Source organism: Dermacentor andersoni, chromosome 7 (genome assembly GCF_023375885.2).
Source record: "Dermacentor andersoni chromosome 7, qqDerAnde1_hic_scaffold, whole genome shotgun sequence".
NCBI lineage: Eukaryota > Metazoa > Arthropoda > Arachnida > Ixodida > Ixodidae > Dermacentor > Dermacentor andersoni.
In genome coordinates this window covers 91881673-91896844 of record NC_092820.1, presented here as the reverse complement: position 1 = coordinate 91896844, position 15172 = coordinate 91881673, and the positions used below count along the sequence as shown (strand labels likewise).

The following is a 15172-nucleotide window of genomic DNA, read 5'->3' as shown; positions in this document are numbered from 1 at the left end:
TTTGTGGAAATTCAGTATGTGCCCCTGGGGCTACTACGAGCACTTGGGGCCACTGGGTAGATGCAGCTCTCCAATGAACTTTTTTGACACAAACTTGTGTATGTACACTGGGTGTGTGCCACTGCACATGTGCCACTCTAATGAACCTCTTTGATGCTGACTTAGATCATGGGGCATCACAACACGAATCTATGTAGTGACATCTGCGTATTCAAGTGTGAGCTGGAATTGTCTGCTTGGATTTTCTTTCCCTGACGACGACTAGTCCCCTTGTTGAATTCAGCCTGAGATATCACCTGTTTGTCTACTGTTATCACATTATGCCCATTTTGCTGTGAACTTGTCATGTTCTCTAGCTGGCAAGCTTGAATTTCAGGTACTGCACGCTAAGGAAATTGATTTAGAGTGGGTGGTACCACCTCTGCTTTTTCTTTGCAGCTGTGTGTTACATGAGAGAATAAGTTGTACGTCGATGTCTATTAGAAATAGCATAGGTATTCAAAGGTACTTTCATTATGTTCTAGGTCATTGGTGCTGTCTGGCCTCCTCTGCATCATTTTTTGTAGCATGCTTTTTACATGCAAAAATAAATGTGGCCTCTTCTAATGCATGCAAGGACTGCCCAATAGCTCATGATGTTTTGAGCCGCTGAATTTCAGTCTTGGCTGCACTTGTGGATTTTCAACTGTACTGAAGCTTGCAATATGCTTGAATTTCCTGTCATACTGGTTTGCTTGTTTGTATCCAATTTATTGAATTATTTCACTTTCATTATGCTAATAGTCATTGATTGTACTATCATGCTGGCACATTTGATTCTGGAACTGCAATAAATTTCCAGACATTTTATTGCTTTGTCATGGTTTTTGCACTCGTCAGACACAATCTACTAAACACACACACAAAAAGAACTCCCTTCAACCTCGTAAAATTCCCAAAAAGCGCATAATAAACTCCCAGACCTACCTGTAAAAGCTCTAATAAGGAGCTAAAATGCACTCCCAAAACATCTGTTTAAAACTCCCTTAGTAAAACAGCTCCCTAAAGCTGTAAAAATTCACTCCCAAGCATTCTCCTATATGTTCCCATAAAAAGCAAAAATCGAACTCTCAAAACTATCCATAAGTGCTCCCTTAAGCAGAGCTCCCAAAATATGGGAACGGTTGCTCCCAGGTTTACACCTAAGCACTCCTACAAGGAGGTAAAATAATTTCCCAAAGGTATCCTTCAAAACGCCCTTAAGAAGCCAAACGTTTCCGAAAATATGTACGTAAGAACTCCCATCGCTTCTCCTATAAATTCCCATAAGAAGCAAAATAAAATACCTATGTCAACTTGTAAAAGCTCCCAAAGCTCCTCATAAGAACTTCCATAGTTCTGGTGTTCAAAAGAGGAATGAAAAACTCCCAACGTTCCCCATATAGACTCCTGCAACCACTCGGGGGTTGGTGTTCAAAGGAGAATTAAAAACCTCCCATAATTCTCCATATAGACTCCTGCAATCACTCAGGGGTTGGTGTTCAAAGGAGAATTTAAAAACTCCCATAATTCCCCATATAGACTCCTGCAACCACTCAGGGGTTGGTGTTCAAAGGAGAATTAAAAAACTCCCATAATTCCCCATAATACCACCAAACACAAGGGTGTGAAAAAAAACTCCGTTCGAATGGAGGATATTGTCCTCCCTTAAGGGCTGAAGTTATGCAACGAGGCCAAAACTCCCTAAAAGGGTCAAACCTGTTTACAGTGTACATTGTTTAAGATATAGATCCCTTAAAAAAAAATTCTAGAAAGGTCCAAAATTTTCAAGAACCCATGAAGCTTAAAATCACTCAAAAATCTAAAATAATGTCACAATTTCTATTGTGTACGTAACATTGCGTCAGAAGCTTGAAACATTTATGGATTATACGAAGCTACAATACTCCACTAATTGCGGAGTAGGACTTTTGCACTCATAGTCAAGTCTTGCCTCCGTAAAAGCCTCCGTAAAAGCAGTATTTTCTGAGTTCTGCCGACACCGCATATACCTGTACTTTCAACCCCTACTATACAAGACAAAACACGGGTGACCTACTTTCTGGTCATGGCTGTATGCGGCCGATTAGGGAGCGCAGCACCTCTAAGCGGCCCTGCCAAACTGGCGTCAGAAAACGCGCGCTGATGCGCTGAGAGAATGTTAAAAACGAAAAGCTGTAAGGAGCGGAGAGCGAGACAACTGCTTTAACGACTTCGGTCTGAAAAGAGCAACAAAAGCGAAAGGCGGAACTAGGGAACGGATGCACTGAAAAAGAAGTAGCGGTCTTTGTGCGTTCCTTAGAGTATTCGATTGGCAGAAAGAAGAAAAGGCTGCGCCGGCTGGGAAGGATTAAAAACATGGCGGAAGCTAGCTGGAAGCGTCCATTGCTGTCGCTGGCAATTCTTGTCATTTCTTTGTACCAGCGAGCTAAGGCAACTGTGTTCGTGTTGAGCATTCATCTGGCCAGGACGATAAATGCTCTCAGCGATCTCCATGATGTTCAATTCCACCGAGGTTACTGGAAATTGCAAGAAGCCAGTGCACCCGCTACAACTTCTGTAAGTGTTCCGACCACGCAGGGGGGATCAGCGGCGGCGGGTAGCCATGTGCACTGGATCAGGCGGGTGCAAAGGTGTGCGCGATGTACAGCAATGAAGCCGCGTCGATTCCGTAGGTTAATTATCGCTTACGATACTCTATGTTTGCTAAATGTTTCATTTCTGGCATCGCATTCTCTTAAGCCAGCAGATAACGAATGTCGACGATTCATACTTTACGCGTACTACGGACACGCCCATCAAAGTTTGGCTGTATCTACTTCCTATAACTGCAGCCTCAGTTCCGTTCTGTTACCTACAAATGCAATATTTCAGCTCTTCCTTTTTTTTCTTGCGCAGCCTGATGACGTAATCGTCGAAATATCATGCACGAATGTTTGTTTGCACCTGCACTTAAAGCGGTGCTAATAAGCCCATGAAGCGTTGTAACCATGAATTATTCCGTTTTTATCACCGCTTTGCACACCTAGAAGGAATTCATTGCATTCTTTACTTGAAATTTGTCGAAGGACGGTAATGTTTTGAAACGTTTTTGGTGTGTTACGTACTTTCTGTTATGTAGTGTGTAGATTTGCGATGATTTCTTCCTTTCTTGTGCAACGCATCAGGTACACTAAAATTCAAAGTGTAATTTTACTCCGTGCATGCATCAAGCGCAAGTAATTATTCATCTCCGACAAAGCAGCAGCTCCGAAGTGCTGGTTTGCTATAGAAGCAGAATCACCCACGCATGTCCTCTAGGTGAGCTGTACACTCGTTACCCCGAAAAGAGGCGAAGTTTTATGCCACTGGCGAAATTCCGAAAGCGTAATGTCTGACGTACAGTGTCGCAGTTTCCAGTTTCCTGGCAGCCTGAAACAGTTATGTTTCTCAGTACCTGTGTTGTCTCGTAATCTTCGCGAAAAGCAGCGCTGCATGTCAAAAACTATTTTAAACGAAAGCAAAACATCAATAAGGCGAAAATTTTCCATATTGTGAAACTACATAGTGTTGATTTTTGTCTAAGGGATGTCAACTAGTCCCACCCTATTCATTAAAAAGAAAGTACTTGAGAGCCTCGGTTTATGAAAGTGTCAAATTTCACTTTTTTTTACATTCTCATCGAAATAATTTTTTCTATACAGTAATAATGTGCCACAGTTGTAACAACTCCCCCAGGGAAAGCAGAACGCCTGCCTCTCCAGGTAAAGTTCAGAGTGGCCCAGAGCATTGTTAAGCAAAGATCAAGCCAGGAATTTATGTTCTTTACAGGGAGCAAAGATCGTATGCGTATGATGAACCACAAGAAGAAAAAGCTAATAGTTTGAAGTACATGAGTGGGCTGGGGCTGAGCAAACAACGTGTTTACTGATAACATGCTGATAACAATTAAGCAAGTAGATGCGCTGTAACGTCACCACAGGTACAGAAACATTTCAGAGCCATGTCACTGACTTTGGTCCATTTCTCAAGAGTTCACAGTCATTGAGTTAGTGTAGGTGAGTGTGAATGGACGAAAGTGGAGTTGAATGTCAGTTCACGTAAGGGGAAGAAATTAGTGCGCACGAGTGACAGCTGACACGGTGACCCGATTAGACATTACCTGCAAGTGTGGAGAAATATGCCTGACAAAAAAACATAAGGTCATGCACAGGGCTTAGATATTAAAGGGACCAGTTTTATGGGAAACGTCTTCTGCATACTGTATAAAACACAATTGAACGTATTCTCCTCACTTTTGTAACTTGCTCAGAGCACTAGGTATCTTCGTCCTTATTGGTATCACTTATTACTTTGTTTACAGTAGGTAAGGAGTCATTTCATTCAGGTCAAGTGAAGATACACTTGGTAATAAATCTAGCGAAAATTCAAATACAGCGCTGTAACTTGAAAGGCCGGACACACTCACATGTCGTTGAGTAGTTGAGCCGAGTTATAATAAAAGGAAAGAAGGTGCGCTAAGCAACAAGATGCAGTGTTTTACAGCAACATCGAGCATGTCAAGGGGCCGAGCAATGGAAGGCAGCTTGCGCACAGTCTGGACCATGGTTCTCTTCTCCAACATGCTGCAAATACAGCGCCGTCGAGAGTGGAGTGCTAGGCAAACCGCAAAGAGGGCGTTCACATAAAAGGTCTCGGATACTCTTCTTGCTGCCTCAGAACTTTATGGTAAACATTGAGACCGGTTTCAAGCAATATCATTTTTGTATCGTCTTTCAACAACAATTGAACAGTACATAGCCAACAGGGTCTGGGTGCCACCGTGTCTGGCATTTTCTAACACCAAGTGGAATTTCTTATACCTTCCAGGTACGACTATCGCATAGAATTCCAGGGGTTATCAGGACACGGAAGATTTGACATTTACAAATGCTATCTGTTGTGTTAGTGGTGAAGACGCAATTAGGCCAAATAAAATGCATATTTGGCAAGGCTTCTTTCCCTATTAGCATTGCACACATAAGAGCTTCACTTAGAGTTCTCCACCGGTATGCAAAGACTGCGACATCTAAACAACATGAGCTCCACAGGAGAATAATTTTTAAGTTAGTTGTCCCTAAGAAGCGAGAAGAAAGGGGGTTAACCAAGGGGCCAGATTTTTATTAGTCATATCATAAGAAGCCAGCAAAGACTGACACGAAGGAGAACATAGGGGAAATTGCTTGTGCTTAATAAATGAAATAAAGAAACGTTAAATTAATGGAAATTAAAGTGGATGAAAAAACAACTTGCCGCAGGTGGGAACCGAACCCACAATCTTTGAATTTCGCGAATTTCCCCTATGTTGTCCTTCGTGTCAGTGATTGTTGGCTTCTTATGATTTGTCTCTAAGAAGGGCTCCTAATTCAAGTGCGTGCATTTTTCATGCAACACTCTTATTCTTTGTTTTTTGTCCAGACTTGTCATGGGTCTTTTCATTAAAACTACATGCACTTAGCTGTCTAAAGCCTCCATAGATAACAAGTGTATGATATAGATAACAAGTGTATGTACACTTCAATAAAGCAGGCAAGAAAGTTGGTAACCAAGTACAGGGTAAGTGGAAGTGAAGCAATACAACCAGGAGTTATGGAAAAGAAAGTGATAGAAACAGAGGCTGCAAATTCGATGTAAAAAATGGAAACGAAAAAGCCATGAAGATTTACAAGAACGAAAAGAAATAAATTAGGAGGAAAAATCTCTACGATAAAACGAAAAAGACTGCCTCACTAATTGAGGCTCGCGCTGATTGTCTAAGGACAAAAACACACCGCAGCAAATATTAAAACTTAGATGAGGCATCTGCCTGCTGCAACCAAAATCTGCATACCACTCAGCATATTCTAATGGAATGCAGGGGATTCACCCAGCTAGACCAGTACGTAGCATACAACTTCCAGAAGAGCTTAGATTTAATGTAAACGGAAGTACCAACCGGTTAGCAGTCGATTTAAGCAAGAAATGTTTTGAGTATTGGTGGGAAAAAGCACGGAAGAAAGAGACTGATACGACCTAATCCATTTCAGTCATAGGCAGCTGACGAGGCAGATAGAGAAGTTTGAAAAGATGTATACAAGAATGCTAGCAGGAAAAGCATTGATAGCATAACTCAGTATACTCAAGCAGGATAGGTGACGATTTGTTCCAGCCCCGTTTCAAAAGAGGATGCCAATAAATCGTCATCATCAAGTGGGTGAGAGGAGCCAAGCTGCATACATGTTCAAGTCTTGGAAGTACATGTTACTATGTTGCTTGAATGTGAATCGCATTTACGTCGACATTCATCGCTAGATGGATTCTTGCTGTACTTTTACTTAGTTTTCATACGTTGATGTTCTATAAAAATGGGAGACGGTGAAAACCTTAAGAAGTCAATCTGTAGAGGGATTCCTGATTATGTTCTTCTCTACAAGCTTAGACTATATAATGGCGGTCTCTTACTTTGTCGGGCGCATCTCCATCGAGGTCTGGTAACTTTGCAAGCACGTTACTCAGGCTCTGCTCCAATCTGCGGAAAGAAGGCAGTAGAATGCGTCAAACAAGTGCCGACCGACAAGGAAGCATTATTGGATTGCAAGCGATTACCATCAGCTATGCCTGTGCCTGCCACGTCCCATACTTTCTCTCTCTCTCTCTCTCTCTACTCTTTATCTCTGTATCTCTATTTATGCATATATATAGAGGCAGAGACTTTCTTCCGGCTACGCTTTAAACTTAGAAAACTTTCAGCGACGTTACAAGAACAGAGTAAATATTTAATTACACTGGTGTGCACCACCAAACGATTGATGATCAAAGTTTCAAGTTTGTATAGAATGATATATGCGCATTCATCCTCGATTGTAGTACTGGCGAACTTCGCTTCCACCTTCGCCAATAGCAATCAAGGTAAAATTTATTTATTTTTCTGCCCGTTTTGACAGCAATGATTATGAAAGAAAAACAGCGCTATCGGAATGTGAAGTTTTCGGTAGAGAAGAAAGGCATGTAATCAGAAGTACTTTCCATGGTTTACGTAAGATACCAGCTGCGTGACGTTCGAATTCTTTACAATTTATTTTGCTGAAGCGCTCTCAATGCTGATCCTCGACCAACTAGCTCAACATATAACAGGAAAGTGAGTAAACAGTCGGAGCTACGTTAATCTCCCCATGAGTCCGAAATGAAAGGGTGCGCTTTCGCGAAATCTGTGGGAGTCCAGACATTTTTGTTGGGATTAGCGAGCCTAAAATAGGCCCTTCAACCTCCATATTTAGTATTTATGGTAAAACGAAGGTCGTTTCCTGAAAATAACTTCCACCGGCGGCACAAATATTTATGCCACGTCAGGCCAGACATCCTAACTGCAAGAGCTTTAATGACAGATACTGACCTCCTAGTGGTTATTCAATAAATAAGGAAACTAATTATAATATTTGTAACATGTAGATGGGCAAGTTATTAGGTTGAGCGCGTCATATATAGTATAAGCAACTATAGTAAGTTGGAGCAGTGATGCAGTCCCAATCGCTGTGCTTCTCCTTGAACAGGTCTGTGCGTCTTTTAGGGTACTTTCACACGGCATTTGAAAGGGTTCGCATAACCGATAATGACTGGCGACCACGAAGAGACTCACGACAACCAGTGTTCCATCAGGGAAGTGCTTCGTGCCCGTCGAAAAACCAAGATTTCTCGCGACTGGCGCCGTTCAAGTCTGTTCGCACTCTCGTCGCCCCGGAGAATAGATACCCCCGTATGAAAACCTCCGTTTACTGGGCCCCTCATTCGTTCAGCACGTTTCCCAGTGCAGTCGCGCGACTGAAACGTTTACCAACAATCGCAGCAGTTGCTTTCCGGCCAAAGGGATCATTCGCGACTATCTGTGACCCGTCTCCTTGCCGCCAACTTGGCCGTGCGACCTCTGTGTGTAACCAGTATGAGTGCACCCTTACATGACAATGTCTGTCATTACTTTTCCTGCTAAAATGAGTTGTAATATTTTCTTTTGTTTAGGCAACTGCTATCTCTAGATTTCTTGTCATCAGTTGTCGCTATATTCAGAAATATTTGCCTCTCCACGTAGTAAAATTGCGAGAATAATTACTAGGAGACCGAGGATTTTACATCCCTTGCTGTCTCGGCGAGTAGATGGTGCAGAACTTAAGGCATATCGAATACGTGCGTGTCCCGAAGGAATGAACGTAAGCAATAAAACCTTGATAATAACATTAGTTTAGACCTAGCGGTTTATTTTTGCGCAGCCTACGAGAAGCCGGTGCCCACTGGTCTCAAGCGGTGCGCAAAGGCCCGTAGATGTTATATCAGCCGTAAATATTTGACCCCGATGATTTAACAGGACTGAAAAGTTGGGCAAGTTCGTTTTCGTTCAAGGTAAAAAACTGCCCGTATTGAACACCAGAGAAATCACGTAATCACACATACACAAAGTTATCAAGAATGCCGCCCATAAAAAGGAATAGAAAGAAACTGCGCCTCTGCAATTGAATCGAATCGAATTGAATTTTATTTCTCATTCATTCAAACGTAGGTAGACTGAGACTAAAGGCATAAAGCCTGACAAAGGTCTCAGCCCCACGAACGACAGGTTTGACAGCAGATCAATCTTATATACACAATTTTGCGCGTTACAGCAGAGTTGGTTACTGTGAAAATTCATGGCAGCAATGTCCATGGTCATCCGATTCTTCAAATGTATAGTACAATGTACAGCAACGGCTAAGTACAAGCAAGCATTTCAGATTCTAATGGTACGCTAAAATTGTACAATTATACACGAAATAAACGTCAGCGAATTTATGGAGCAATATAGAGCAACAACATGTGCGAAAAAAAGATTAAAAGAAAATAAAACATCCTAATTGTGTGCCAAAAGTAATAAAACACTGGGAACAGCAGGTGGATGGAAACATACTTGTGTTAACACAAAACCCAACAACAGATATTAAATCAAATCATATGTGAATCCTGAAAAGAAAAAATATGTAATTTATGGCAGAAACAATTTTCATTTTATTACACGCATTTATTCAATTTTAAAGTATATGTCTTGCCTATCTAACCAATATCTTACTCCTTCTTTAAATGTCTGTAAGGAATAAGATATTGGTTAGATAGGGAAGACAAATACTTTAAAATTGAAATGCGTGTAATAAAATCAAAAATGTTTCTGCCGAACATAAACCGCACGAATGAATGAATGAATGAATGAATGAATGAATGAATGAATGAATGAATGAATGAATGAATGAATGAATGAATGAATGAATGAATGAACGAATGAATGAATGAATGAACCGCACGAACATAAGTGCAGAGCCTGGATGTATCACAAGGAGCAATAAGATGTGAGGCGCTGATAAGTCTTTGCACAGCAACTGAGTGTATAGACCATTTTATTGAGGACGCCGCCATTTTACGATCACGGCGCTGTCTATCGACCGAGACTATGCTGGTATGTGAGATCGCGCTGGAGGCTGAACCACGAACGTGCTGTTGACGACGAGTGGCAAGTTTTCGAACTTTCTCGATAGCTTTCAACATGTTGTTCGGAGTGGGAAACATCTTAGCGTGTCATTACTAAGCTTTTAGCTTCGATATAGCCGCAATATCGAAGGGCGACGGCCCTAGAGGCGCTCCCGCAGCTTTGCCGACGATAGAAATAGGAGGCGAGTCAAGTCTGAACATTATCGATACGTAACGCATACATGTAACGTGTTATTATTGCTTATGTAGCCTTGAACTCTATTAAGGTAACGCTCAGCCGACCACAATCAGTGATGTCTCCATGTTTCATGCGGTCTGCTGCACAAGCGTACATCCGACTCCAGGTAACCGCGAAGCTCGGAGAAAACGCGTTTTGCTAGCTTCCGTGCTCCTGAAATTTTCGCGGTAGGATTTTTTAAACTGCGACGAGGTTAGTGTCGTTCACAAGGATGTGTAACGCTAGGTAAATAAAGGCACTGCAAGGGCTGTCCGTAGCACGGGGCTCGCTCACGATCACGGCACGGTCCTTCGTCTTCCTCTTCAGACGGCACACACACAGGGGCGCGTCTGCGTCATTACAATGCCCCTGGAGCGAAGCGTAGCCATCCTGGCGACTCAGGATGCGAAGAAGATGAGCGGGTCGTAATACGGTTTCAGCCGGCTCACATGTGCCGCTCGCCCATGACTACGCAGGCCTGGTGACACGGTGAGCGGCTCGACGATGTAGTTGAACGGTGAAGTGGCCTGGTTGATACGGTACGGACTATGATAACGGGCCAGGAGTTTGGAAGAAAGGCCAGGAATGTGGGCTGGTATCTAAAGCCACACAAGCGAGCCAGCAGCAAAGTTGTGCGGTGGTTGATGAGCACGGTCATGTCTTGTCTTTTGACGTTTTTGAGTCTCACTAGTCAGTGCACGTGCCAGCTGACGGCAATCTTCAGCATATTTGGCGACTTCGGAAAGCGGAGTATACTCTGTAGCGTCAGGTTGGTACGGCAGTAGGGTGTCCAAACGGCATGAAGGCTCACGGCCATACAGAAGCAAAAAGGGGGAAAAGCCGGTGGTCGCTTGCGTCGCGGTGGTGTACGCGAACGTAACAAAGGGGATGAAATATACATCCGCAACATGTCGCCAAGTGTGCGATTGAAGCGCTTGGTCCGACCGTTGGTTTGGGGATGGTACGCGGTCGATTTGCGATGAATTATCCTGCACTCAGCCAGGAGGGCTTGGATGCCCTCCGACAGGAAGACACGGCCCCTATCACTCAGTAACTCTCGGGGAGCACTGTGGGGAAGAACAAAATTGCGAAGGATGAAAAAACGAACATCACGGGCGGTCGCTGCTGGCAGAACTGCAGTCTCAGCGTAGCGAGTAAGGTGATCTACGCCGACAATAATCCACAGATTTCCACGCCCGCTTCATGGAAACGGGCCGTAGAGGTGGGTGCCGACGCGGTCCAACAGACGAGACGGGCATGGTAGCGGCTGCAACGGTCCTGTGAAACGCTGGGTAGGTGTCTTGCCTTGTGGGCATGTAGTGCAAGACTGAATGTACTTTTGCACAAAATTGTACATGCCTCTCCAATAATAGCGCTTACGCAACCTTGTGTAAGTTTTGAGGACGCCGGCATGAGCGCTTAGGGGATCAGCGTGAAAAGACGCACAGACGTCAGAGCGCATATGACGAGGTATAGCGAGGCGCCATTGGCGTCCGTCGGGCATGTAGTTGCGGCGATATAGAATGTTGTCCCGCACGGGAAAGTGGGTTGCTTGGCGAGGCAGTGCTCGTGACGAAGGGACATCAGACGGAGCGGCAAGGTAGTCAAGTAACACTGCAAGGGTTGGGTCCTTGCGCTGCTCTGTGAGCATGTCAGTGATGGTGAACGGTGAACGGTGACAGGGTGGACAAGGAAGCTGACAAAGACGCCAAGTCAGGCGTCAGTGGGGAGCGAGAGAGCGCATCAGCGTCAGAGTGCTTGCGACCGGAGCGGTACATGACGCGGATGTCGTACTCTTGCAAGCGAAGCGCCCAACGTCCCAAGCGTCCAGACAGGTATTTCAAGGAAGAAAGCCAACAAAGGGCATGGTGGTCAGTAGCAACGGCGAAAGAAAGGCCGTAATTGTATGGGCGAAACTTGCTTAGTGCCCAGATGATCGCGAGGCACTCCTTTTCTGTGACGGAGTTATTTAATTCTGCTTTCTTTAGAGTACGGCTCGCATAAGCGACGACGTATTCATCATAGCCAGCTTTCCGTTGCGCTAAGAGGGCGCCAAGGCCAACTCCGCAGGCGTCAGTATGGACTTCCGTGGGAGCATCAGGGTCGTAGTGGCGAAGAATCGGTGGTGAGGTCAACAAGTGGCGCAACTGCGGAAACGCTGCATCACATTCAGGTGACTACGCTGCTATGCCGTTACTCGCGGAAAGTAAACTTCTGAAAGGCGCCACGATGGATGCGAAATTGCGTACGAAGCGACGAAAATAGGAACATAGGTAAACAAAACTTCTGAGGGTTTTGATAAACGAGGGCATTGGGAAGTCTGCAACGGCGCGGAGCTTGTCTGGGTCCGGGAGGACGCCGTCTTTTGAGATAACGTCATCTAATATGGTTAGCTTTCTTGCAGAAAAATGGCACTTTTTGAGGTTAAGCTTTAGGCAGGCAGATCCGAGACAGGTCAGAAAGTCATGCAGGCGAGCGATGTGTGACGGAAAATGGGTTGAGAAGACGACGATGTCGTCTAGGTAACATAAACAGGTCGTCTATTTGTGGCCGTGAAGGATGGTGTCGATCATACGCTCAAAAGTAGCAGGCGCGTTGCACAACCCGAAGGACATGACGTTAAACTCCTAGAGGTCATCGGGTGTAACGAACGCGGTTTTCGGACGGTCTGGCTCGGCCATTAGAACTTGCCAGTAGCCGAAGCGGAGATCCAAGGAAATGAAGTATTCTGCGCCTTGTAAACAGTCGAGAGCGTCATCGATTCGAGGCAGTGGATGAACGTATTTTCTCGTTATCTTGTTTAGGCGTCTGTAGTCGACACAAAAGCGAATGGAGCTGCAGGAAGTGCTTCAGATATCTGAGTTCGGATGGATTGCTGCAGCGTTGGAGGCAAAGCTGCCGTAGGTGCGTCGCTGTGAGGCAGCAGCGAGAGCGGCATGGCCACCTCTTCACCAATAAAATCTTTAATATGCTGCGAGAGGGTCGAGTTGGTTATTTCAGTAGAAACTGCGAAGCTCGAGATGGAATTGGCGTGCTATGTTCTGGCAGGCGATGCAACGTTCGCGGCGTAGCTCGTCAAAGCTCTGGCGGAGGTTAATGAGGACACGCCAGCTGGGCTTTCGGCCAGCAACATCTGGAATGCGCTGTCCTCGATGCCCTTGAGGATGTGTTTGATCTTGACATCCTCTGACACGCTGGGATTTACCCGCTTGCACAAATCGAGAACATGATCGATGTAGCTGGGGAATGTCTCTCCAGGCTGCTGTGCGTGCTGGCGTAGACGCTGTTCAGCGCGTAGCTTACGCACAGCTGGGCGATCAAACACTTCAGCAAACAGAGTCTTAAACGCGGACCAGCTTGTAAAGTCTGATTCGCGGTTGAAGAACCAAAGTTTGGCTACCTCGGCTAGGTAGAAAGGCACGTGGGTCAGCTTAGACTGGTCATCCCATTTGTTATGGGCACTTACACGTTCGTACGATGACAGCTAGTCTTCCACGTCGTGTTCGGCGGTCCCACTGAAAATGGGTGGGTCGCGTTGACGAGAGACGCCGGCGCGGATGACAGTGGCTGCCGGTGGTGCAGGCAACGAGGTGGCGGGATCAGGCACAGTGCAAGGCGATATTGTTGGCAGGGTTCAAGTGCGGAGCTCCAGGACGAGGCGAAGGATCTCAGCAACCTCCACCAAATGCGACTAGGTTTATTGTCGTTCACAACGTTGTGGAACGCTAGGTAAATGAAGGCACTGCAAGGGCTGTCCGTAGCACGGGGCTCGCTCGCGATTACGGCACGGCCCTTCGTCTTCCTCTTCAGACGGCACATACACAGGGGCGCGTCTGCTTCATTACAAAACAATGTTTATGTGGCACCCGGGCACCAAGCTTTACAAAATAAATAACTGTAAAATAACTCGGCATAACGGGCTGTTAACATGAACAAAATGAGCTGATGACAGTGGCAGCGAATATGCCACGATCAACCAGACACACGCGACGCGTTGATAGATCATGCGCACTCTTAGGTCTCGAATGATGACTGTGCGTGTAAGGCCACCTAGCCTACTCCAGAGCACTGAAAAACGAAAAACTACTCTTTCAACAGCAATTTTATATTTCTGTAGCAGTGCCACGCGCGATTAGCGGCGTCGACAGCTTGCTGGCGAGATTCAGAAGCGCGGGAGAGCGCATGTAAACTAGGGCTGGCCGGCACACGGTAGGCATGGCTTTGGTTACAGAATGAGAGAGAACACCTTCATTTCTTAGTCACGTACTGTTTTCATAATACGTTATCGGTCAACTTCAGCCTGGACGTTGGTAGCCAAGCATGATAATCTTTGAACACGTTCGGACAGAATAAGTTTAATGTGCGTGCACGACGAAATAGTTAACTTCGTGTTAACTTCGTTCATTCTCAGTAGTGGGCCGACTCGAATACGCGCCTTTCCTTCATATCCCAGTTTGATCATGGGTTGCGAGTTCGTCACCATGCGATCACTGGGAACAAAACCTTCCGAACATACACGCGATGATATCAAGTGCTTTCTGTTTATGCTGGAAATACACAACGGACGCTTCTGTTTTATCACAGCGGCGTTGTCCACAAAGCTGCCGCGGCTGAAGATGCACTTCGCGCTTGCTTCCTAAAGTTATTTTCGCAGTTGAATAGAGCATAGTGGTGGCCCATCGACCTCGAGCCATGTGACTTCGAAGAAATTCCAGACAGAACGCGTTCGCATTGTACTAATTCGCAATTAAACTGCTGCCTTTCTAAGCTGCCGCAGGGGAGAAAGCGGAATTCCTACATACCAATCCAAAGAGGAGAGCGCCGCGGCGCGCTGGTTCGAGGCTGCCTTCCTCCTCGCCGGTAAAACGGTCCACAGTTGTCCATCGTAGGGGTGCTCTTTGGTTTCATTACCTAATTTCATCGGTATTCTTTTAAAGTATGTGTATGTGTATTATCAATAAAGCGTCATTGTGAGTCTGCGCTTGTTCGTGTGTTCTGCCCATCCGTTTTCTATTTCTGGCATTTTTCACAATGGATGACTTGTTCAGTAAAAATATGAACGCGTTGGAGTACTAGCACAAAAGTCTTAGGTATTCGTTGTTCTGTTCTAATAAATACGTCATTATGAAAGTTACTAAACTGTGGGTGTGAATAATCAAATCTTACATAGTTCTTGCAGTTTTCAAGGAATGTATGCTTACGGCGCATGTGCTTCAGGCCGTGTATGCGACATAGGCAAAGAAAACCACTAGCACTGCCTACGCAGGATGAAATATTACCTGAAGTTGAATGCCACAGTGACAACAAATTCACGTAAGAAATACCTGTAAAATTGTAAACTTTAACCTCGCCAGTCGGGAGAATTAAATTTTTTAGACACCATAGTTAACATCGTATCATGTGAAGACCTAGCGCAAGCAGTTTGATAGCTGCATG

At 45.1% G+C, this 15172-nt stretch overlaps 1 protein-coding gene across 2 annotated transcripts in view; it reads right to left on the bottom strand.

Moving 5' to 3' along the window:
- LOC126534776 (scoloptoxin SSD14-like) overlaps window positions 1-15172 on the bottom strand; it is a 175288-nt gene that overhangs the window by 78285 nt on the left and 81831 nt on the right. For both annotated transcript variants that reach the window (XM_055072696.2, XM_072289264.1), the window contains exon 9: window positions 6478-6544. In XM_055072696.2, the coding sequence (XP_054928671.1) occupies window positions 6478-6544 (67 nt within the window). The remainder of the gene's footprint in view (window positions 1-6477; window positions 6545-15172) is intronic.